We start from the raw sequence: 25780 nt of genomic DNA, 5'->3' as shown, positions 1-25780 counted from the left end.
TAATCTTTATCAGGTATCAGTGAAGGTTGGTGGCTCTGATTTCAGTGGGGCTGTGAGTCCATTCTGGGTTTCGGTCAGAACCAGACACAACTGTAATGGAGCTATCTAAGGTGCTGAACCTTAACCCCAAAATAGGTTCAGCACCTTGGATAGATCCTTTAGAGTGACTGAGAACCAAAATGGATTCACATCCACACCACCAACCTCCACGGCCAGGCACCTTCTGAAACCATGTTGCCAAATGACCAAGAAATCTGGCTTGGCATGCTCTTGTGCCATTAAAAGCAGATTGATTTGCCAAAAGCAGCAGGTTGAAGCTTTTTCTGACATACTTAATAAGCACTATTCCTGCTAATGGTCTGTATCCGATTAAGTCCTATTCATTTCAACGGATCTACTTTAAATAGGACTAATATTGGATCCAACCCAATGTCTGCACATCAAACAGCTATCAAAGAAAGCTCTGTATTCCCTGCATCAAGCAGGAGAATTGATTAGATGATCTATAAGACCCTTCCAATTCTATGTTCACACAGGAGCAGGGGACAAGAAAAATGTTGGCAATTCTAGACTTGTTTCCTGACTCAGTGGCAGGTCTGCCAACATTCAGTTGCAAAAATTGCAGCTCCCTGTGTGGACCCTTGGAGACAGAACCAAGGCAGAAGATGAAATTCACTGGCTTTTCCAACTCCATTTCTAAAGAGAACATCATTGTTAATACTGTAGTTACACCAGCCTAATTCTGGCTGTTTGGCAATCACATTCAGTGGCAGATTTAAAGCTACAACGGAATCTCTAGTGAACATTTACAAGTTTTTTCATGGGCACATGCTGGCGCTCGCAATTGGAGCTCTAAATGGGGCCTTTTTGCACATTTTCCGAGCAAAAACCAAATTCTCGTGCCTCTCTATTTCAGACTCAGTAACTGAGTTCGGATGACAGGATAACCAACGGTGGGTTAAATAGTCAATGGTGGCTTAAATAGTCAACGGTTGTTTTGTGCCATCTGTTGGGACTTTTCCACACCATGGTTGGTTATTCGGCTGAAATAGCCAATGCAAATAAACAATGATGTGCAGAGTTGATTATTGGTTAACAAGTCATGTGCTGGGCACCACTGACTATTTTGTCACACCAAGTTGGTTATTTTCAGCAACTGCTGTGGAGTTGACTCTTAACCATTGACAATTGTGTTGTCTGAATGCAGCCAAAGCCTCCAGTCCCACATATAGCATCTGATGAAGTGGGTTGTAACCCACAAAAACTCACACACGTTTTTTTAAAAATCTCAACAGTGGAGGGAGCAATCCTATGCCGCCCCGACAGCATTTGTATGTGTGTGTGTGTGGGGGGGGATAGGATCGGTCAGTTTATGGGCTATGGGGTCAGAAACAGGTTTCTGACCTCAGAGCCAATAAATTGTGCTCTATGCCCCTTCCCCACCCTCTTATAGCTGGAGTGGTTGTCTTTGCAATGGCGACGTTTCTGCACTTGGAAATAGAGTGCAGGGATCGTAAAAGGGAATGGTCCCAGGGGCTGGGTGGAGAAGAATCCTATGGCCGCACCCCAGCCTCACTCCCTCCCCATCACTAAAGCCTCTTTAGTGCAGAGTGGCAAGTGTGATGCATAGGGTCCACATAAGCCTTCATTTTCAGAGGCTCATGAGTACCCAGGGCAGACCACATACTGTAGGTTTGTACTCTAAAACAGTTAAACTACCTTGAAGTTGTAAAGAGAAGGCAAACATGGTTGTACTACTATGATACTTGCCAGATTTACACCAGGCAGGATGTAACACTTTGAAAATGGTTTGAACATGTTATATGGAATGTTTCATGGGCCCCAGCAGTTGTCAATACCGTTATAAACCATTATAAAGCAGTAGTGTAGATCCTGCCCAATTCTACTCAATATGACCCTGTTCAGATTACATGCTAAGTCTCAGTGTTTAAGCATCTTGAGTTAAACATTATGGTTTAGTGTGTCATGTGAAACATGACACACTGGCCTGGTTCAGACAACACGCTAAACCATGCTGCTTAACCACAAAATGGTTAATGGAATACATTAAGGTCAATACATTCCGTTAACCATTTTGTGGTTAGGCAGCATGGCTTAGCGTGTTGTCTGAACCAGGCCAGTGTGTCATGTGAACCGTTCCTATCCATGGTGGCTGGCTACATAACCACAGTTTAAGCACACTCACTAACCGTTTGCTGCAAAAGGCATGGCGGCCTAACCATGGCTTAGTGTGTTGTCTGAACCAGGCCCAATATTTAAGAGAAGAAAATATTTTATTTAGCATTCAAAAAATCCCTATTAACCTTCTGTAATTCAGCCTGACAATGCTCCAACAGTCATCTGTAGCACTGCTTCAGGAATATTAACGCCAATGTCCGAATTCCTCTCCCCAATCCACTTCTTGATGGTTCTTCCGAAGGAGAATGATGTTCCAATGACTGAGCCCACATAGGCTTCCTGAAAAAACCAGGAAGTAGGCCATAGCATTTTAGAGTTTGAAGAAACATTAAAGGTCATTTAGGGCAGAATCTTATGCATGGTTAGATAGAAAGAAGTCCTACAACTCCAAGCACTCGCCAGCCAGCGGGATTTTTTTCTGTCTCAAGATGCATAGGATTGTGTGCTAACCCCTGCTTAATGCCAGATGTACAATACAGCATGCAGTTACAGCATCCCTGACAGATGCCGTCCTGAGCACTATTTTTAGTGGAAAAGTGGTTATACGTTTAATAAGTAAGGGGGAAATCCTATGCATGTTTAGACTAGAAGAGTTCTACAATTCCCAGCGTCCCCAAGCCAGCACAGGTGACTGAAGGGATTCTGGGAGTTGCAGGACTTTTTTTCTGTCTAAACATGCATAGGATTGGATACTAAGTAAATTAAATAATTTCTTATACAGGCATTTCATAAGCAATAAATAAGTACTGTTTAGGGTGGCCATATGAAGAAGAGGACAGGGCTCCTGTATCTTTAACAGTTGTATTGAAAAGGGGATTTCAGCAGGTGTCATTTGTATATATTATTTATTTATTTATTTTATTACATTTATATACCGCCCCACAGCCGAACCTCTCTGGGTGGTTTATATGGGGAACCTGGTGAGATTTCCTCCTCATCACACCAGTTAAAGCTGCAGGTGCCCTGCCCTGTTTTAAAACTGGTCACTCTAGTATAGCTCCTGCAGCTTTAACTCTTGTGATGAAGAGGGAATTTCACCAGGTTCCCCATATATACAAACAACACCTGCTGAAATTCCCTTTTCTATGCAACTGTTAAAGATACAGGAGCCCTGTCCTCTTTTTCATATGGTCACCCTAGTACTGTTTAGCTTCCAGGGCATAGATTTGCAGATTTTAGACAGTGAATCAACATAAACGGTGCAATCCTGTGCATGTTCACTTAGAAGTAAGTCTTCTTGTGTACCTTACTCTTACTTTCCTTACCCATAGAAAAATGTGCATACGATTGCAGCCTCAGATGCCTTCTTGACTGCTTTGGAGGGATGCATGGGAGAATTTATCTGCAGGGTTCTCTGCTGCTCAGGTCCCTGCCAAGTCCTCTTCACTTCGAATCTCAGAGCAGAAGTTCAGGAGTCCCCATCCCCTCATGATTAACTGTCCCTGCAGCCACATCGATCAAGACATCAGCTACGATCTTGAAGAACATTTGCCATGCTGGTCTTGTGGGAAATTTTGATTATTTTGGACACACCGACAGATGCTCTGCTTCTTTCCAACATTCAAAGCAAGTGCGCTCAAAAACCCACAGAAAAAACCCACCCTCATCTTCAAAATGCCAACAGGTGCTCAAGCTTTTCTTACGCTGCAAAAGGCAGGTTAAGATAATTAGAATGTTGCCTCCCAAATCAGCCAATCAATATGGTAAATTCTTCCACTCAAAAAAAGGCAACGATTAGAGAAGCCTTTGAGACTTTGGGGTAGTTTTTTGGGTTTTTTTGGCCACTTGACCTTCCGTTTTCTTTTCAAGTGGTGGCTGAGCACCCAGATCTTAATTATAATAACACATTCTAATTATAATAACTCAAACTAATATTATAATTAGGGATGCCTACGAATTAAAGTTTGTGGGTGTGGGTGTTGTTTTTTTTACTTGATTAGCCAGGCTGTTTGAACTGATTAAGTGATCAATTAATCAATTTTATGAACTCCGGCAACGTCTGAATATACTTCCCGCCCCTCCCTTTTCTGGCGCAGAGGAGCAGAAAAGGAAGAGAATGTGCAAATTGAGTCGGCCCTTCTGAGGACACGCTTGTGCTATCCACCCTATGCCATTAAGGGCTGAGTGGCAGGCAGAAATCTAACATGTGATGCTTTTCCTTGTTCAGAGATGAACATGAAGTAGTGTAGCAAGTAGGACGGCTTGCAGTTTGAGTTGGGTTTTTAAAAGGGGAAAACAAAGGAGAGATAGAGACAGAGACACACACACACACAGAGAGAGAGAGAGAGAGAGAGAGAGAGAGAAGCAAGAACAAAATAGCTTTAGGAACTGAAGCAGGCACAGAGAGACCCTGTGATAATCTGTCTGCATTTCCTGCAGCCAAGAGGATTAAAGCTCCTCGTGCTTCTCAGTGGGGTCATATGACAGCCCCCTGATTCCTGCAAAATGGCAACATTTCCCAGGCAAAGTGTTCGCTTCCTAGAGGATGCTCTAGCTTCGGGCTTTCCAAATTTGTTGGAGCTGCGTAGCGCCTTCTGCAGAGGATTTACTGTTACTTGGGTGGCTGCTTGGGCTTTGCCAACAACAGCAGAGGACAGAATGCAACAGCCAAAAAGAGGACAAGAGAGAGGATGCAGATTTGCACAAAAAATGTGTCTGCGCTAATTTATATATGTCCAGTTGCAAATTTAGGGGAAATAATGACTATAATTTAAGTAGAAATGCAATGCATCTCACAGTAGTGGGGATGTGACCACCTGGGTACCTGTTCAGTCTGCTGACAAGGTGCTAACTAACTGATGGGTGACTTTCGGTCCCCTGGTCTCCCTTCTTATGGTTCTTTATCTAATAACTGGACATGGCCCTGACAGCCCTTCAATTAGAGGACATTAGCATCCCTGGGAGAACCATGCACTTTCGGGAGGCCCTGATTGGAGCAAAGGAGGAGAGAACATGCTTTCCACTAGGGCTGTGCTCCGCTTCACTTTGGTTCATAGAAGCGATAGCGGAGTGGCCTGATTCGCCTCTGCCAAAGGCAGAGACGGATCTGGTCGGGGGAGCTGCGGATTGAGACAAAGCAGGTCCTTCACCTTGATCCGGAGCTCCGAAAAAAGGTAAGTGTGTGGGGGGGAGGGGGCTTACTTGGCCTGCTCTTCTGCTTTGAGGCCTCGGCCTCAGTTGAAGCCACCACTGGACTGCGACGGAGGCAGCTAAGTGGTGCGGGGAGGGGGCCTTACCTGGCTCTGCCGCTGCAGTTCATGCGGCAATGGCGGCGGAGCCAGGTAAGGGGACAAGGGGAGGGGGCTTACCTGCCTTTGTTGCGGCCTGCTCTTCCGCTTTGAGGCCTTGGCCTCAGTTGAAGCCGCCGCCATACAGCGACAGAGGCAGGTAAGTGGTGGTGGGGCTGCTGCCACGGTCTCTGTGGCAGTGGACGGTGGAGCCTGGTAAGGGGGGGAAGGGGACTTATTCACCACCCCATTTTGTTCCCCCTTCCCCACTTACCTGCCGTCTGCTGTGGAGGCAAGTAAGTGGGGAAGGGGGGCAAAATGGCGGGCAAATCACGATCTGACCCTTCGGATCTTGCTCCGGGATCTGATCTGGAGCGGGTCAGGGGACGGTCGAACCGGTTCAGGCCTGATCCAAAAGTTCCAGATCGGGCCTTGAAGTGGTTCGGGGGACTGGTGCACAGCCCTACTTTCCACAGCCACCATGACGTACTTTCCAGAGGCCCTGCAAAGCATGCTTTCTCAACCAGTAGGTGGGTGGGAGGAGAAAGTGGGCTTTCCACTCCTCCATACCAATCAGGGCCTTAAAGGTGCACACCCTAATGAAATGAGCTGCACATGCCTATGGTGTTCAACCATGTCCACCCTTGATGCTGAGAGCAGAAAGGTCTCACAATTTGAAGCAAGTGAAATAAGAACAGATCACCGTCTAAAGTGAGTGTGTGTATGTGGAGTGTGAGCAGAATGGTGGTGGTGAGAGACCTCTTGAAACAAGTGAAATTTATTTATTTATTTACAATATTTATATACCACTGCCCATTGAAAATTTCGGAGTAGTGTACAAGATAAAATACAATAAAAACAGAATAAAACACTTTAAAATAGAGTTTAAAAGAAGCAAAATGTAAAGTGAACCATGGTTGGTCATTAAGGAAAGGCCTCCTGGAATAATGACGTTTTCAGGAGGCGCTGAAAGGAATACAAAGTTGGTGCCTGCCTGACCTCCAGAGGCAGGGAATTCGATAGCAGGGGGCCACCACCCTGAAGGCTCTTCCCCTGGTGGACTCCAATCGGAGGATGGGTCTATGTGGGACCATCAGGAGCATGCCCTCGGATGACCTCAGTGACCGGGCAGGTTGGTAAGGGAGAAGGCGCTCTCTCATGTATCCTGGTCCCAAGTTGTGTAGGGTTTTGTACTCTAGTACAAGAACCTTAAACCTGGCCCGGTAGCGAATAGGCAGCCAGTGCAGTTCCCTCAGCAGAGGATTTACATGCTGAAAAGGGGCAGCTCCAGACAACAGCCGAGCTGCAGCATTCTGCACTAGCTCCAGCTTCCGGAGCAGCTTCAAGGGCAGCTCCACATAGAGCGCATTGCAGTAATCCAATCTTGAGGTTACCAATGCCTGTACCACCATGGCCAAGCTATCCCTTTCCAGGAGAGGCCATAGCTGGCGAACAAGCTGAAGCTGGTAAAAGGTACTCTGAGCCGCTGCGGCCACTTGAGCGTCCAGCGACAGAGAATGATCTAAGAGTACCCCCAAACTACGAACCTGATCTTTCAGAGGGATATTCCCATTTATTTATTTATTTCAGTTTATCAGCCACTGTATAATAAAATGCACGCAAATCAAATCCAATCAAATCCACGTGCATAAGGTCAACGTCAGAAGCAGCACATGCAAAAGAAAAAAAAAAACCCATTGAAAACCAGCAGAGACTAAAACACAGCAGGCAGCAAAAATGAGGATCTATAACATAAGAACAGAGATTTATTCTCATTTTTAAAAGAAAGCTTTAAAGTACAACTGGGCAGGAAAAAGATATATAAAATACAAACACAAGCACAACCATTTTTTAAAGGCGATAAGAATAAATAAAGAGATGTTTGCATAGGGCCAAAAAGATCTTAGAATTGGCACCAGGCAAGTGCCAATTCTCTGGGGAGGGTATTTCACCACTGAGAATCACCCTTTATGGGTACCCATTTGTCTCACCTCATTACCTGAGGGCCCTTAGAGAAGTACCTCTAAAAGTGAACTCAGGGCTTAGGAAGGAATGCATGGGGAGAACCTCCAGCTGTGAAGGGCTTTATGGGTTAAAAGTAGCACTTTGAACTGGGCCAAGGGGAGCCAGTGAATGGGAAGCCAACGCAGTTGGGAACATACTGGTGCAATCGGATAACTCCCAGTTCCAGTCACTGTCCTTACTAGGGGTGTGCACAGACCCCCCACTCCGCTTCACTTTAAGATCCGCCATTTTCGGATCGGCCCGCTCCGCCCCGCCCCCACTCCGCCTGTGCCCACTCCGCTCCGCTCGGAGCTCCGGATCCGGATCGGAGCTCCGGTCCCCCCCATAGGAGGGGTTACCGGGCCCTGCCGCCATCGCCGCCCATGCGGCGACAGCGGCAGAGCCCGGTAAGGAGGAGGGGGGCCTTACCTGCCTCCATCCGCGGTCCGTCGCCGTCTTCAATTGAGCCCGTGGTTCCACCACGGGCTCAATTGGAGACGCTGACGGCCCACGGATGGAGGCAGGTAAGGGAGAGGAGGGCGGGGGGGTTACCGAGCCCTGCCGCCATTGCCGCCCATGCGGCGACGGCGGCAGAGCCCGGTAAGGGACCAAGGGGGAGGGGGCCTTACCTGCCTCCGTCCGCGGTCCGTCGCCGTCTTCAATTGAGCCCGCGGTTCCACCAGGAAGTCTGGGCCGCAAGTGCAGCCCAGACTTCCTGCTGGAACCACAGGCTCAATTGGAGACGCTGACGGACCGCGGACGGAGGCAGGTAAGGGAGAGGAGGGCGGGGGGGGTTTACCGGGCCCTGCCGCCATCGCCGCCCATGCAGCGACGGCGGCAGAGCCCGGTAAGGGACGAAGGGGGAGGGGGGCCTTACCTGCCTCCGTCCGCGGTCCGTCACCGTCTTCAATTGAGCCCGTGGTTCCACCAGGAAGTCTGGGCCGCAAGTGCAGCCCAGACTTCCTGCTGGAACCACGGGCTCAATTGGAGATGCTGACGGACCGCGGACGGAGGCAGGTAAGGGAGAGGAGGGCGGGGGGCGTTACCGGGCCCTGCTGCTGTCGCCGCATGAGCGACAGCGACAGCGGCAGGGCCCGGTAAACCCAACTTACCTTTCCGGCGGAGCTCCGGATCGAGGCGAAGGATCCGCCTTCACCTCGATCCTCTTCGCCACGCTCCGCCGGCCCCCCAATCCTCTTCGCCTCCGCCTTAAGGGCAGGCGAAGCCCCCCGCTCCGCTACTGCTTCTCCTGTCCGATTAGAAGCGGAGCACATCCCTAGTCCTTACTGCTATATTTTGAAGTTGCCAGATTGTCTTCAAGGGTAGCCCCACATACAACACATTACAGTAATCTAAGTTGGAGGTCAGCAGGGCCAGGCTATCTCTTTCCAGATAGAGTCATTGATGGTAGACCAGTCTAAGATTTTCCATGCCATGCCATAGAAGAGACTTGAGCCTCTTTCTGACCAAAATGGATGCACAAGCACCCCCCAAACTCCAAATCTGAGCCTTGAGGGTAGAGATCCCCAAACTTTTTTTGGTTCAGTGGGCACATTTGGAATGTTGAGAGTTTGTCATGGGCACTCTGGCAAAATGGTTGCCATGAGGAAGGAGCTTGCCCATCCATAAAATGGCTACGGTGGTAGGCATGACTAGTCACAAGACACTCATTTCCCAGAAGGCAACCTGGTGAGTCTAAAAGAAAATACTTTTTGAAGAACCTAAGTAGAGGATGACTCTTTTGAATCCAAATAAAGGTGGTGCTGTGCATCAGGCCAGCATCCCAGTAAAAACATCATTTTAAATCTTAAGAAATAAAATTAAAATCAGGAAGCCAGGTGTGCTTTAAGAGACATGTCTGCTGGCACATTGCTGCCCTTGGGCACCATGTTGAAAACCTCAGCTTTAGGGGGAGTGCAACCCCTTCCAGACCAGGTTGGACCAGATAGACAGACCACCAAGTACCTCCATCTTGTCTGGACTGAGCTTCTGTTTATTTGCTCCATTTAGTCCATTAATAGTGAGGGCTGCCATCTTCTTTTATGAGTGATGCCATTTAAATAAATAAATAAATACCCACAATGTCTCCGAAATGAAACTACCTCCTGGATCAGGGCAAGGGTATATAATTTATTTTATAATATATGGATTTTTTTTATCTTGGAAACCAATAAAGTGAGATATAAATGTAGTTGTTCTGAAATGTTTTTTTTAAAGATTTAATATCCTACCCTTCAGTTTGAAGAACTTCCAGAGTGGATGAATGATAATTCAAATAATAAAAATACTTTGTAATTATTTTCTTGTTGTTGTTGTTGTTTGAAAAAGCAGAACAAATTTAAAAACACCAGCAGTGTTGAGAATAGTGAAATAATTTTACAGCTGGAGGTTTCCATGTAGCATCTGAAAGACATGCAAATGGACCCTAGGGAGACTTTTGGAGACAGCTCACTTGAGAGTAAACCTGGGACACCAATCCAGTTTCAATATGACGGCAGAGAACCAAAACGTCTACATTTATTGCTTACCCCTTTCGCAGGGTGTCTGTATGCATCCCTCCATCTGCCTAAGAAATGTGTGCGAGATCATCCCCTTTTTCTAAAAGGAACAACTCAGGCTCTTCAGACCAATTTTCTTCTCCCTGTTTGGAGATTTGCTGAACTCACGCCAGTCCAGACTGATTCGCTTCCCTGTAAGGAATTCCCTTCCCCTCCCCCACCCCACCCCTGGTCCGTCATTCTTCCACACAGAAACCCAACGAGGTCTTATGTCAACTGTCCAAGTTCTTGGTGTGTGACCAAAAATTGCACCCTCTGTAGTCGGGCACATCAAAAGTGATCATGTGCTAGGCAGAAGACGTGGATTTTTAAAGCAAGTCTCTGTATAACTGAAGCTGAACGGGGGAGGAGGGAAGGCCAAACGTTATTTGGACGTTGCCCAGAACATGTGATAATCAGATTACAGAAAGCTGTGTGTGTGTGTTGAGGGGGGGGGGGCAAGGACGTAGAGGGAAACTAATTGAATGATGTACAGGAGTGAAGTATGTAGGGAAAACTTCTCAAGCTGTGACAAAGGATTGTAACTTGCTCTTTGCCAGTTGACTAGCAGCTGGGTTGTACATCTCCTACCACTGGAAAAGGATGTCTCTTTTGTCCATTGGCATTGTCCTAAGCATCCTTCACCTTGGCTCTAGCCAATTTCCTCGGGCATGTGCCAATTCAGACAGTCTGCTGAGTAAGGAGTGCTGCCCGCCTTGGCCTGGCGATGGTTCCCCTTGCGGTGAGCTTTCAGGTCGGGGATCCTGCCGAGAGATCCTTCTTTCCAATGCCCCTCTTGGTCCTCAGTTCCCCTTCTCCGGAGTGGACGATAGGGAAGACTGGCCCGTGGTCTTCTACAACAGGACGTGCCAATGTTCCGGCAACTTCATGGGGTTCAGCTGCGGCGACTGCAAGTTCAACTTCGTGGGTCCCGGCTGCACTGAAAGGAAGCTGCGGGTGAGGAGGGACATCTTCCGGCTGAGCTCCCAGGAAAAGTATCAGTTCCTCGCCTACCTCAACCTTGCCAAGCACACAACCAGCCGGGATTTCGTCATCGCCACAGGAACGTACGCTCAGATGAACAACGGCTCGACTCCCATGTTCCGAGACATCAACCTGTATGACCTCTTTGTCTGGATGCATTATTACGTGTCTCGGGACACACTGCTTGGAGGCACCGATGTGTGGCGGGACATTGATTTTGCGCATGAGGCCCCTGGTTTCCTTCCTTGGCATCGGGTTTTTTTGCTCATGTGGGAACATGAGATCCAGAAGCTCACTGGGAATGAGAACTTCACCATCCCCTACTGGGACTGGCGAGATGCCCAGGACTGCGACATCTGTACGGATGAGTACATGGGTGGCAGGCACCACAGCAACCCAAATTTGCTGAGCCCAGCCTCTTTCTTCGCTTCGTGGCAGGTAAGTGCATGGAGGTGGAAGCGGAGACTTTTCTTTCTTCCAGGTGATGCAGAATCCCACTGTCTTTAAGATGCCACATACATCTAAGATTCCCTGCATAAGTATATGATCATTCAGAACAGACACGTGCTAGACCAGTGCTGTGTATTTTGACTGAGAATGTCTCTCTGACATCTGAGGGTGTGTGTGTGTGTGTGTCTTCCCAAGACTTGTTTAAAAGCATTTTATCTGGGAGCACCAGGGACTTCGTGATTTACAACCATAGATCTCAAGATGGCTTACAGCATGTTTAAAATGCAAGGGGAGACATGTTAGAGGTGTACCAAATTATGTGTGGTGAGGAGAAAGCGGATAGGGAGACATTTTTCTTCTTCTCCCCTAATACTAGAACCCAATGGGGTCATCCCATGAAGCTGATCGGTGGGAGATTCAAGACAAATAGAAGGAAGTATTTCTTCACACAGCACATAGTTAAACTATGGAATTCACTACCATAAGATGTAGTGATGGCCACCCATTTGGATGGCTTTAAAAGGGAGGCGGTACATTAGCCCTGCCTTACCCTGTGCCACAGACAAGTTCCCCTGTCTATGTAACAGACAGGCTTCTCTGTATATTCACTACCACAAGATGTAGTGATGGCCACCCATTTGGATGGCTTTAAAAGGGATTTAGACAAATTCCTGGAAGACAAGGTTATCAATGGCTACTAGCCCTGATGGTTGTGTGTTACCTCCATTATCCAAGGCAGTAAGCCTGTGTGCACCAGCTGCTGGGGAACATGGGTGGGAGGGTGCTGTTATATTATTATTAGAATAATAATAATAATAATAATAATAATAATAATAATAATAATAATAATAATTTGTATCCCACCTTTTGCCCAATAATGGGCCTCAAGGTGGCCTTACAAAATTTAAAAACATATACATTTTAAAACCTATGAATACAAATATACAAAGGTTAAAAATATATTAAAAATAATACAATATTAAAATGTTTAAATATTTAAAATAATACATGACAATTTTAAAAGTCTTTAGCACAGACGGAGGCCCAGATTAAGGCCCGCCAGAACAAAAAAGTTTTTGCCTGCCTCCAAAAGCACATCAAGGAGGGAGGCAGTTTAGCTTCCCTGGGAAGAGAGTTTCAGAGCCTTGGGGCAGCCACTGAGAAGTCCCTCTCCCGCATACCTATCAGGCGTGCCTGTGATGTTGGTAGGACCAAAAGAAAGGCCTCCCCAGAAGATCTCAGAGCATGGGCAGGCAAAGTGCCCCATGACAAAGTGCCCCATGACATTCTGATTAACAAACTAGCTAAAAGTGGGCTAGATGGAACAACTGTTAGGTAGATTCACAGTTGGCTACAGAATTGGACTCAAAGAGTACTTATCAATAGAACCTTCTCAAACTGGGGAGAGGCAACGAGTGGGCTACTGCAGGGCTCAGTCCTGGGCCCAGTGCTCTTCAGTATTTTTATTAATGATTTGGATGAGGAGGTGCAGGGAAAGCTGAGCAAATTTGCAGATGACACAAAATTGGGTGGGATAGCTAATACCCTAGAAGACAGAAACAAACTTCAAAGTGATCTTGATAGGCTGGAGTGCTGGGCTGAAAACAACAGAATGAAATTTAATAGGGATAAATGCCAAGTTCTACATTTAGGAAATAGAAACCAAATGCACAGTTACGAGATGGGGGATACTTGGCTCAGCAATACTACAAACGAGAAGGATCTTGGGATTGTTGTAGATCACAAGCTGAATATAAGCCAACAGTGCAATATGGCTGCAAGAAAGGCAAATGCTATTTTGGGCTGCATTAATAGAAGTATAGCTTCCAAATCACGTGAGGTACTGGTTCCTCTCTATTCGGCCCTGGTTAGGCCTCATCTAGAGTACTGCATCCAGTTCTGGGCTCCACAATTCAAGAAGGATGCAGACAAGCTGGAGCGTGTTCAGAGGAGGGCAACCAGGATGATCAGGGGTCTGGAAACAAAGCCCTATGAAGAGAGACTGAAAGAACTGGGCATGTTTAGCCTGGAGAAGAGAAGATTGAGGGGAGACATGATAGCACTCTTCAAATACTTAAAAGGTTGTCACACAGAGGAGGGCCAGGATCTCTTCTCGATCCTCCCAGAGTGCAGGACACGGAATAACGGGCTCAAGTTAAAGGAAGCCAGATTCCAGCTGGACATCAGGAAAAACTTCCTGACTGTTAGAGCAGTACGACAATGGAATCAGTTGCCTGGTGAGGTTGTGGCCTCTCCCACACTAGAGGCCTTCAAGAGGCAGCTGGACAACCCTCTGTCAGGGATGCTTTAGGGTGGATTCCTGCATTGAGCAGGGAGTTGGACTCGATGGCCTTGTAGACCCCTTCCAACTCTGCTATTCTATGATTCGATAAGGGAGAATACGGTTTTTCAGATAACCTGGACCTGAGCTGTATAGGGCTATATAGGTCATAACCAGCACTTTGAATTGTGCCCAGAAACAGACTGGAAGCCAGTGGAGCTGTTTTAACAGGGGAGTTGTGTGCTCCCTGTAACCAGCCCCGGTCAACACTCTGGCTGCAGCTCCGTGCACCGTGTCCTGCTTTATTGGTCCCTGGCTGACAGCTGTTTGGCCACTGTGTGGACTAGATGGACCCTCAGTCTGAACTGGTGTGGCTGTTCTTATGTTTTAATGCAATAGCAGCAAATATGTGTCAGGTGAGTGCTATTATTTATTTATTTATTTATTTATTTAAAGCATTTTTATAGTGCCGCCTCACCATTTCTGGCGTCGAGGCGCTTTACAAAAACATATAAAACAATTCCATTAAAACCCTCAACCCACATTGAGACAATTCCATTAAAACCCTCACCCTCAAACCATTAAAAGCCCTCAACCCCAGTTTAAACCACCCCGATTCTATCCGATTCCTTCTATTTCCAATGTTCAGGCTGTGAGTGTCATTGTTTATGTCGGCCAAAACAGAAAGAAACACACACACACACACGGGTATCAGCAGGCTTGGGGGGAACCCAACGTTCACAATATATATATAGAGAGAGAGACAAAAACTAATGTGGAGACCTCACAAACTGAGCATCTTCAATGCCAGAGTGGAAAAGAGCTATTTGTCTCATTGTTGTACCTTTACTTCCACCTGCATAATCTAAAGTCTTCCCACCCCAGTCCAAATCTCACCTCAACAAGGATCCCATGGAAGTTGGTCTTTAGCCCCCTTGTCCGCTAGGGGCCGCTTCAGCATGGTGCGATATCAGGGGTGAAATTGATGCATAGCCCCCTGCTTCAGCATGGTGCAATTTCACACTGACACTTACAGTATAAAGTCACAGTTTCGCTATTGCTTTGGGGGAAAACAAGGCCAGTTCAAGATATTGTGTTGCCTGAGGCAGAGCAGCAAATGGCACCCCCACCCCAAGTCAAGGTGGAAGTCAAAGCAAACCATCACAACAGCACTTCTCCCCTTCCCTGGCAATAGAAATGCAACAATAATGAAGTAAATAATCATAATTTGCTGCCCTTTCACGACACCCAAAATGTGCTGCCTTAGGTAACAGCTTCACTTTGCCTTTGGAGGCCAGCCCTTGGAGAAATCATCAGGGTATCTTTTAACATTTTTTTTTTTAAAAAAAAGCCTATGTTGCCAGAGGCACTGCCCCTTAGCCCTCTATACCCATTGATCTTTGCAGACAAGTATATCTTGCTGGGTGACGGGCAAGCACGCACGAACACACACACACACACACACACACACACACACACACACACACACACACACGGTTCTCCTCAGTTAAGCTCAAAATAACCTGATCTCTCTCTCTCTCTCTCTCTCTCTCTCTCTCTCTCTCTCTCTCACACACACACACACACACACACACACACACACCAAATAAATAAACCAGGGGATAGCTCTTATCTCTCAGGAAAAGTGGATGAGGGGAGAGAAATCCTTTTCATTCTTACTTGCAGAAAGAAGCTGCCAAGCGTTCACTTATGTTTCTGTTGTTCTAGCATTCAATACTCTCTTACCTTGATTGCTCATTCCAGCATAACGTCTTGGTATACATACAACACCCTACAAAGTATCTTTATTCTACCGCTCAGCTGAAAATTAACATTAGTGGACTTTTGGCTTGAAATTTGGGGGTGGTGTGGGATGGGGTTGCCCCAAGATTGCCATCCTGGACACATATTTATTTATTTATTCATTCATTCATTTTGTCACTGCTGCCAATTTTGCACCAGTGACTTTCAGCCACTTTTTCTTCTTTTTCTTTTTGGCCCAGAAGAGGTCCTCTTGAAAAAGACACAGTCAGGATAAAGTATGCAATTGACACACAATTCCAGTGAATGTTCAATTCAGTGTTCCTGTGTGGGTTTTTTTTTTTTTTTTTTTTTTTTAATGTGGAAGGCTAAACTATTAACCATGATGGCAGTGGAGAATAAGAACCTAAGAAGTTTCAAAGAGCCATGCAGTTTACAAAAGAGTAAAACCTTAAAAGTCCAGACAAGACTGAGATGTTTCTGACTGGATGGAGGGTGTTCAATCTGTTCTGGATGGGGTTACACTCCTCATAAAGGAGCAAATTCATAGCTTGGGGGTTCTCCTAGAACCATCTCTGTCACGTGAGGCTCTGGTGGCCTCGGTGGCATGGATTGCCTTCTACCAACTTTGGTTGGTGGCCCAGCTATGCTCCTTTCTGGACAGGGATAACCTAGCTTCAGTTGTGTATGCTCTGGTAACCTCCAAGTTAGATTACTGCAATGCACTCTACATGGGGCTGCCTTTGACAATGGTTCAGAAGCTGCAGCTTGTGCAAAATGTGGTAGCCAGATTGACAACGGGGACCAGGAGTTTCAAACATTTAAGCCCCACTCTGGCCCGCTTGCATTGGCTGCCTGTATGTTTCCAAGCCTGATTCAAAGTGCTGGTTCTAACCTATAAAGCCTTATACAGCTTTGAACCACAATACTTGATGGAACACCTCTAGCACATGGGTTGGTCCTGCCAGGAGAAGTGCTCCATCAGGTATTGTGATCCCGAGCCCTGTAAGGCTTTATAGGTCAAAATCAGCACCTTGAATTCAGCTCAGAAACATTATGTGGGCAGCCAGTGCAAGCAGGCCAAAATCAGTCTCATATATTTGGATCTTCCGGTCGCCGTTATCAATCTGGCTGCCGCGTTTTGCACAAGCTGCAGCTTCTGAACCATCTTTAAAGGCAGCCTCCCTGATATATGGTGATGCTGGGCCCACCTTTATGGCAGAGGATAAATGGGATAAATTGCACCAAGCCTTAGGCATACCAAAAAGTAATACAGAATTATTATTATTATTATTATTATTATTATTATTATTATTTTGAAAAACGATGGAAGTTTTCATACAGTCCATTGAAACAGCTTTTGCTCCTTCTCCCAGTGGAGTGAATCTGAATTTCAGTGAGGTTTCTTGGATTCACACCAAGAATCTCCCTCCTTATAAAAAAAAAACCTAAAAGAAAAGGCTCGCTTTGGTGTCAAAGCTGCCCTAGTTCAGTTGCTCCGCATGCCAGAACACTGTCAAGTGGACGACAACACGAATAAAGGATGAACAAGGAAGAATGAAGGCTTTTCAGAGTGTTGTGGAAAATCCAATTGGCAAATAAACAAAAAAAAAATATGTGTATATATATATTTATATGAAGTTCTTTCTTTTGCAAGCCTGGAAGAGTTTCGGGTGAGGGTGGGAGGGGAGCCCTCAGAAAGAAGTCGAGGGGAGCCCTCAGAAAGAAGTCTTAGAGAACCAGCTTTTAAGCTGTAACAAAGTAATGACGATATCGCAAGAGAAATGCAGGCTACACTCAAGAGTTGTGGTGAATTTGGTGGTGGTGGTGGGGGTAGCATATGAGAAGTATCTATTTCTAACTTAGCTTCCCCTCTTCTAAAGAAAGGAAAGCACACTTTTTTTTCCTGTGGAGACGTTGCCATGGAAACAGCGATAACTGGGAATGCATGGCGAAACGCTGACTTCCCGGCCCTCTTCAACCTTTTCCGTTTCTTTAGCAGTTGTTACACTTTAGGTAAATTAATTTGCAAGCCAGGATTCCTTCACGTTAAGACTGAGGTACCTCCTCTTGCCCTCAAAGGTGCCAAAAGCACGATGTTTTCCCAGCTTAACCCCTTCCTAAGGCCAACCTTTTAAAATATTTTATTTAAACCCATCCAAGTGATGCCCTAGCTTTCTAGTAAGGGCTGAAGGGCATGGTCAGAGCAGGGCCAGTCTGAGAAATTTGAGCACCTAATGAGGAAAAAAAAGATTCTAATGGTACCTTACCCATGGTGATATATCGATACCTATACACACACACATATATAAACTAACCCTATCTACTAAAAGCAAACTCATTTTCTGAGTGCTGGTCCTTTTGTAGCCAAAATGACACTACCCACAAACAAGGAGGAAGTATCAACAGACTTGAAGAGACCCCAAGCTTTGCCGAAGTACAAAAAAAACTTTATTAATTCCCCCTCCCACAATAGGCTCAATGAGGACTGGGTATACTTTGAGGCCACAGAATGCTGACTAACTGTTGAGGGGGCAGGATGAAGGATGGTGTGAGAGGAAATGTAGTAGAGTATCCGGAAGAGGCCCTGGCTGGCTGGCTGGCTTGACCCTTGGACAGGACAATAAGAACTGCCATGCTGGATCAGACCAAGGGTCCATCTAGTCCAGCACTCTGTTCACACAGTGGCCAACCAGCCATCGGCCAGGGATGAACAAGCAGGACATGGAACACTCCAATATTTGTAGCAGATCCTATTTATAAATTATATAACTGACTGACTGACTAACATACTGTAATACTGTCCCGACTCACAGTGTGTTATCTTACACAGCCACTCTCTCTCTCTCTCTCTCTCTCTCTCTCTCTCTCTCTCTCTCTCTCTCTCTCTCTCTCTCTCTCTCTCTCATATATGACAGGTTGGCCCATGTCCGGCCCATGTCATCATGTTATTCATACAGGTACCCCTGCAACATAGTATTTCATCTCATAGAAGTGGCAGCCATGCTGCTGGAACAATAAGAAAGCCAGAGACGGACAAAAATATTGAAAATAATTTGGGGAAGGCGTCTGACGCTCTGCCTGTGTCAGATGTGTTTTGCAGGATTTGGGACAATGTCATCCTGCCTAGGGTGACCATATGAAAAGGAGGACAGGGCTCCTGTATCTTTAACAGTTGCATAGAAAAGGGAATTTCAGCAGGTGTCATTTTTACATATGGAGAACCTGGTGAAATTCTCTCTTCATCACAATGGTTAAAGCTGCAGGAGCTATACTAGAGTGACCAGATTTAAAAGAGGGCAGGGCACCTGCAGCTTTAACTGCTGTGATGAAGAGGAAATTTCCCCAGATTCCCCATATATATAAGTGACACCTGCTGAAATTCCCTTTTCAATACAACTTTTAAAGATACAGGAGCCCTGTCCTCCTTTCCATAGGGTCACCCTAATCTTGCCCAAACTTAACATACTACCTTCAGCTTCGAGAACGCAGGACAACACAGAATGAATTAATACAAAGGTGCTTATTCTTTGCAACCTCTTGAAATGACAGGTTCAAGGACAATATTTAGCCACATGCTCTGCTTTCTCTAATTTGAATGAATCGAGGCACTGAATGTCAGATGACTGCAGGCAGCTTTAACATTGTGACCAATTACATATATATTGGTTGAGTGAATGTAGACGGTGTGTATGAAATGCCTGGTATTTTATACTTTTATAGACATAGAGGAAGATTAGAATAGATGTCGAGGTGGGTGTTCCTTTTGAGGTATCAAGATGCGCCAAGGAGAAATATTGTTGTCATACCAACATGAAGCAAAGACCAGATTTATTTATTTTTTTACTTTGTTTTCTCCAATAATTCTGACAGCAACATCGGAATGCTTCTGAAGAGACACAATGAGCCATGGAAAGATAGAGAATGAGTCCTGCCGTTGTCATTTTTTCTTCTGAAATAGATCAAGGAAAACAAATCAAGAGAATATATTTTGAAAGCCTTTAATGATGTTGGGGGCAGGGACACCATGAGCGTCATCACACAGGGGGAAATCACGTTTGCTTACCGTCGCTTCTCCGCCTGCGCATTTGTCCCTCATTACTTCCTCTTTCGAAAGAGGAAGTAAATAACGTCCACGTGGACCATTCAGTGGACTGTTTTGATCGTGCTGCTTCTCCTGCACACAGCAGGAGAGAGCGGCAGCTTCCATCTTTAAAAATAAGTTGGATTTACTAGGGTGTTTATTTTGGTGCGCGAAGAAGGCTAGAAGGGGCAGGAGGCAGGTGGGAGGGAGACAACGTCGTGAGAGGGACCCGCGAAAATCTGTGAGTGCCCAGTAATGAGTGTGCAATAAAACACTCGTCTGATGGAGCTCTATGTGTGATGTTAAGGGTGGGGCTAACCCTTTGCAAATAGGGGTAGTATATGAAATAGCATATGATAAATTTCCAGCCCTGTTTATTATAACCTTAATGATGCAATTAGCAATCATCAATTTTTTTATATTAAAACCTGCTGGATAAGGGCTTGTTAGCAGAACTGCAGCATGCAGAGAGGAGAGGTTTGTGCTATCCCTCCTCTGCTGCGATGTGGGTGATTTTTTTGCTTTAGCTAAAAATAATAAAAGTAAAATAAAATTGGTGTCATTGATAGGACAGACATAAAAAAATATATCAACAATAACCCCACAACAGGGTTGCTAAGTGCATCATTAATGGCATTAATGGCCCTAAGCATCTCATTGGTTAAGGGTGAATATTATCAGGATTTTAGAAATCTAGAAGTACCAAACACATCAAAACATGATAGCAGTACATGAAGAAATCTGCATTCCGAATAACATGTGCGTTAAAAAAAGAAGATGGGTTTTTCTTACAATATTCACAGATTCCTTCAAGATATACAAGTGTGCTGGGGGAAGAAGTTCATAGAAGGATGCTTATTGAGAATAAGACAGGATCTACACTACTGTTTTATAATGGTATTGACAACTGTTGGGGCCCAGGACACACTCCATATACCGTTTTCAAACCGCTTTCGAAGTGTTCGACCCTGCTTGGTGTAGATCTGGCCCAACAGGCCACTGATTCTCAACCTGATAAAAGGAAAGGCCCTTTCCCTTTGTATGCAAGGAAACAGCTGAATATGTTACCATGGCAAAGCTAAAGCTAGTAACTCATTCAAATTCCAGCAAGGATTGAATAATATCCATATGTGTGTGTTGAGGAGAGGACACACAAATGTATCCATCCAGAGTCAAGCTGTGCAAAATTATGCACATTGAGAAGGAATTAAGAGTTCTCTTGCTTCAGAGCTAAAACCGCCTACTAGATCAGGATTAGGGCAAGATTTTAACGAGAGCAGATTATCTCACATCTGCCTGTCCTCTGGTTCTCGTACTTCTATCGAAGTATCTGATGGTGACCACTGAAAGAGAAGGGATATAGAACCATAGTGGCTACGGGTCCAATCTGGTGCATATACATGTTTAATTCATTCTCTCCTCTTCTTTCAGGGCCCTCCCATCATCTCTGTAAATGTTGGTGAGGATTATATGCTGATACTTAAATATTTGACAAAGCACATGACAAAGGATCTTCTCCCACAGAATCATAGAATAGTAGAGTTGGAAGGGGCCTATAAGGCCATCGAGTCCAACTCCCCACTCAGTGCAGGAATCCACCCTAAAGCATACCTGACAGATGGTTGTCCAGCTGCCTCTTGAAGGCCTCTAGTGTGAGAGAGCCCACAACGTCCCTAAGTAACTGATTCCATTGTTGTACTGCTCTAACAGTCAGGAAGTTTTTCCTGATGTCCAGCTGGAATCTGGCTTCCTGTAACTTGAGCCCATTATTCCATGTCCTGCACTCTGGGAGGATCGAGAAGAGATCCTGGCTCACCTCTGTGTGACAACTCATACTCAAGATGAGTATTGTCCACACAGAGTATTGTCCACACAATACTCATCTTGAGTATTGTCCTCTGTATGACAATACTCAAGATGAGGCCTAACCAGGGCTGAATAGAGGGGAACCAGTATGTCGCACGATTTGGATGCTATCCTTCTATTAATGAAGCCCAAAATAGCATTTGTTTTTTCCCCAGCCATATCACACTGTTGGCTCACATTCCGCTTGTGATCTACAACAATTCCAAGATCCTTCTCGTTTGTAGTATTGGTGAGCCAAGTATCCCCCAACTTGTAACTGTGCATTTGGTTTCTTTTTCCTGGGTGTAGAACTTGGCATTTATCCCTATTAAATTTCATTCTGTTGTTTTCAGCCCAGCACTCCAGCCTATCAAGATCACTTTGATGTTTGTTTCTGTCTTCCAAGGTATTAGCTATCCCACCCAATTTTGTGTCATCTGCAAACTTGATAAGCATTCCCTGCACCTCCTCATCCAAATCATTAATAAAAATGTTGAAGAGCACTGGGCCCAGGACTGAGCCCTGCGGCACCCCACTCGTTACCTCCCCCCAGTTTGGGAAGGTATTGTTGATAAGCATGCTTTCATGCTTATTAAGATGAGGCTGTGCTGTGGAATCAACTACCTCCTCAAGCAGGGGCAGAGGAGGCCATTATGTGGCCCTCAGCCTAATTGCATGGCCTTTGCCTAATTTCAAAAGCCCTCTGCAAGTGATCAATTCAGTCAAGAGTGATGGGTCGCTTCCCCGGCAGCTGGGTGGATATATGTAGGAAGGCGGGGGTGGCAGAAAGAGACAAAAAGGTGAACCTGCCCACTTGGGGTCTAAGTCGTGGCCACCACTGGCATGTAGTTCCTGACATATCCCTCCCTGTGGTGTAGTGAAACCAGGGCTCACAGGGATGTCATGCCAGCACTTTTCAATTAGCAGGGATACTGATGAGATCTCCCACTAACCCTGTCCCAGACTACTCTGTTCTCTCTGAGCTTAGCTGCACAAATTAGACCATTTACAGTCCTGATTTTATGCAAATTGTGCAATTTACAGCCGCGATTTTGCCAAATCCTGTTTTGCACAAAAATAATGACAACCCCCACCCCCACCCCCGATCACAGATGATCGAGCTGGAGTTCGGGCAAACCGAGCTGGTAAAAACTTGCTGAGATCCACCTTCCTCAAATAGTTTCCTCTGACATCCCATTTTTTAACTACTGCATATCGTCAAAGTACTCTACTTTTAAGTTTTAAGAAATGGAAAAGGAACATTTGCATATGTCCACTTGTGCCAGAACGTGGATAAGGGATGTGCATTTATTCTAATAGAACTGAGAGTAATGTGGCACAAATTGACAGTATCCGTTTGGGGGGAAATACAAATCTGGCAGGATCCCATTTGGCAGGGTACAAATTTTACAAATGACACAAACAAATAAATCCATACTTGGATGCACTTCTAATTTACGCCCACAGTTCCTGATCCAGTAAGTGATGCTTGAGGATGTTTGCTTGTACGTGCCCATGTCTTTAACTGGATCAGAACACCAGACTACTAAAAGCTGCCTCAGCTCTCAAGACACGGGCACCAATGATCTGTATATCCCGTAGGTAATTTGCAGCCAATCAGATGAGTACAACAGCCGCCGAGAACTTTGCAATGGCACGAATGAGGGGCCTATTCTTCGAAACCCTGGGAATCATGATAAAGACAGGACACCTCGGTTACCATCTTCAGCAGACGTTGAATTCTGCTTAAGTCTGACGCAGTATGAAGCAGGTACAATGGACAAAATGGCCAACTTCAGCTTCAGGAACACTTTAGAAGGTAAGCTTCCCCTTTTTATGCGTTGTACTGTGGCGTTTGTGTGTGTCCACAATACCTGACATGGCGATCAGTGAATAGAGCATCCACCATGTTTCCCTGTAAATTGGGGGGTGGGTCATTCTAGCGTTCATAAAATGGAAAATGTTTCACCAATCTTTCTGAAAATACGACCTGCCAGAAAGAAATGCTAGTTTTACATACCCTGGCAATTTCAAGAAGATTGGTGAAATGTTGAGGGATGGGGGTGGCAGTTGAAAGGATGAAAGTAAAAAAAAATCCTCTCTGACTCAAAAGTGAAACTGAAAACTAGGGTTGGCGACCATCTTTTTGCGCACAAAAAGCTCCGAATTGGGACCCTTACCCTCCACTCCATTGGTGGGATCGTGTTCCCCAGGCCTTCTCGTTGATGGAATGGTCTCTCCCGACATGAACCTACCCATACTCTGCGCTCAACATTTAATTTATTTATTTATTATTGCATTTCTATACTGCCCAATAGCCGAAGTTCTCTGGGTGGTTTACAGAATTAAGACAATTCAAAATATAAAACAACAGTATAAAACCATAATACAGTATAAAAGCACAACCAAGATAAAAACAGCAGCAATGCAAAATACAAATTTAAAATACAAATTTAAAACAGCACAGTTAAAATTAATTTATGGACTGTTAAAATACCGGGAGAATAAAAAATGCCTCCTCTGAGTGCCTACTCTGAGGAAAGCTCGGAGGATGGCAACAAGGAAGATTGCCTTTTCAGTGGTGGCCCCCCAATTATGGAATGATCTCCCCGATGAGGCTCGCCTGGCGCCAACGTAGTTAACTTTTCAGCACCAGGCCAAGACTTTCCTCTTCTCCCAGGCATTTAACAGCATATAATAACGTATGCTAAGTTTGTTTGTTTTTTAATGGACTCCAGAACTGTTGTTGTTTAATGGATACTGCTGTTTTATACTGTTGTTTTTATATTTTGTTGGTTTTAAATTTTGTATATTTTTTAAAATGTTCACTGTTTTTAACTTTTGTAAACCACCCAGAGAGCTTCGGCTTTAGGGCGGTATATAAATTTAATAAATAAATAAATATTCATGTTATTTCACCCCACAAAGAAAAGTTCCCTAATTTGAAAAAGGTTTGGATCTAGGATTGTCCTATTGATCATAGAAGGGCTCCCCCCCCCACTCCATGTCCATGTAAGGGAGATCGCCTTCTCCCATTCAGTCTGCCCCACACACTCAGGTCCTCTGTGGAGAACTTACTTCAGTCAGCCAAAACTAGGCTGACATCAGTTTCCCAGAGGACCTTTTCTTCTGTCGCCCCCAGATTGTGGAATGGCTTGCTGGAGGAGATTCGTAAAATTAACTCTCTGTGTGATTTTAAGGCAGCTTTGAAGACTAGCCTTTTCCGGCAGGCCTACCCAGACAATGCAAAAGCAAGAGTTTTTTTAAGATGTGTTGATTCCTGTACTAATGTTCCCTGCCTTGATCCAAAGGGAGAGGCGGGTAAGAAATGATGAAGATGAAGATGATGATGATGGTGGTGATGATGTCTTGATGCAAGATCCTTGCATGAGAAAAGAGCACTGAAAATCCAGTGGTGTACTTCTGATACCATAAGTCGTTGTGCAATTTCTTGTACAAGGTCTTGGACAATGACTGCATTCGGATGGTCGTACCTTGGCTTAAGAAGCTAAGATACAAAAAATTGTTTTGCCTGTGTACTCGGCGGGCCTGTTCAGACAACACACTAAGCCATGGTTGGCTAACCCTTTTGCAGCAAACAGTTAATGATGACCATGTTTAAATAAATCGTGGTTATGTAGCCCCAGTGGTTAGGAATGGTTCACACAACATGCTATGTTGTGATTCACATGACATGCTAAGCCATAATATTTAGCTCAAAATGCTTAACCACTATGCCTTAGTGTGTCATCTGAACAGGGTCAGCCTCCTCCCTGTGCAGCAAGCTAGGATAAGCCAGGAAGTCTCTAATTGACCACTGTTTCTCATTTCATCTGGACCAGGAAATTATCATTAGTTCATTTGCTAGCATTGGAACAAGCCAGGACCTTAAACCATGATTTGAAGATGGTTTAAAATTTTGGCTCAGTCTGAACCTGGTAACCATAGGGCAGTATCCAGTGCTGCCTGCCTGTGCTAGCACGACCTACTGCTGGTGCAATGGGAAGCTAGAGGATGCTAAAACAAATGGAAAAGAGTGGAAATGCTCACTTCTGAAACAAGGCAGGATCTTGCTGAAGAGAACTCTGCTGACCTATCCCATTAGAGAAACAGGTGTTTCTTCTTCTTCTTCTTTTCCAGGGTTGCTTTAGGAAGCAAAATGTCCTGTTGTGCTAGCAGTGGGTCCTGCTAGCAGAACAGATGCTGCAGGAGTGCAGTTTGTCAACTACTCATTGACAAAATGGGAAAACATGGTTAATTAGAGACTTCCTGGTTTAATGGCAGCATTCCACAAAGGGGCTGTGGGCAAAAGGCTCATCCAAATCATAGAACTGTGGAGTGGGAAAGGACCACAAGGATCATCTAGTTCAACCCTCTGCAATGTGCAAGAAAACTAATTAAACCATCC

At 45.3% G+C, this 25780-nt stretch overlaps 1 protein-coding gene across 1 annotated transcript in view; it reads left to right on the top strand.

The window, feature by feature from the left end:
• Positions 1–10463: 10463 nt before the first annotated feature.
• Positions 10464–25780, top strand: part of TYR (tyrosinase) — a 71398-nt gene continuing 56081 nt past the window's right edge. The window contains exons 1-2 of the mRNA XM_063127853.1: positions 10464–11389; positions 22975–23191. Coding sequence (XP_062983923.1) covers positions 10571–11389; positions 22975–23191 — 1036 coding nt within the window. The 5' untranslated portion in view covers positions 10464–10570. The remainder of the gene's footprint in view (positions 11390–22974; positions 23192–25780) is intronic.

Source organism: Elgaria multicarinata, chromosome 5, assembly GCF_023053635.1.
Source record: "Elgaria multicarinata webbii isolate HBS135686 ecotype San Diego chromosome 5, rElgMul1.1.pri, whole genome shotgun sequence".
NCBI lineage: Eukaryota > Metazoa > Chordata > Lepidosauria > Squamata > Anguidae > Elgaria > Elgaria multicarinata.
Note: the sequence above shows the minus strand (reverse complement) of the source record. Positions and strands in the feature narration are given on the sequence as shown.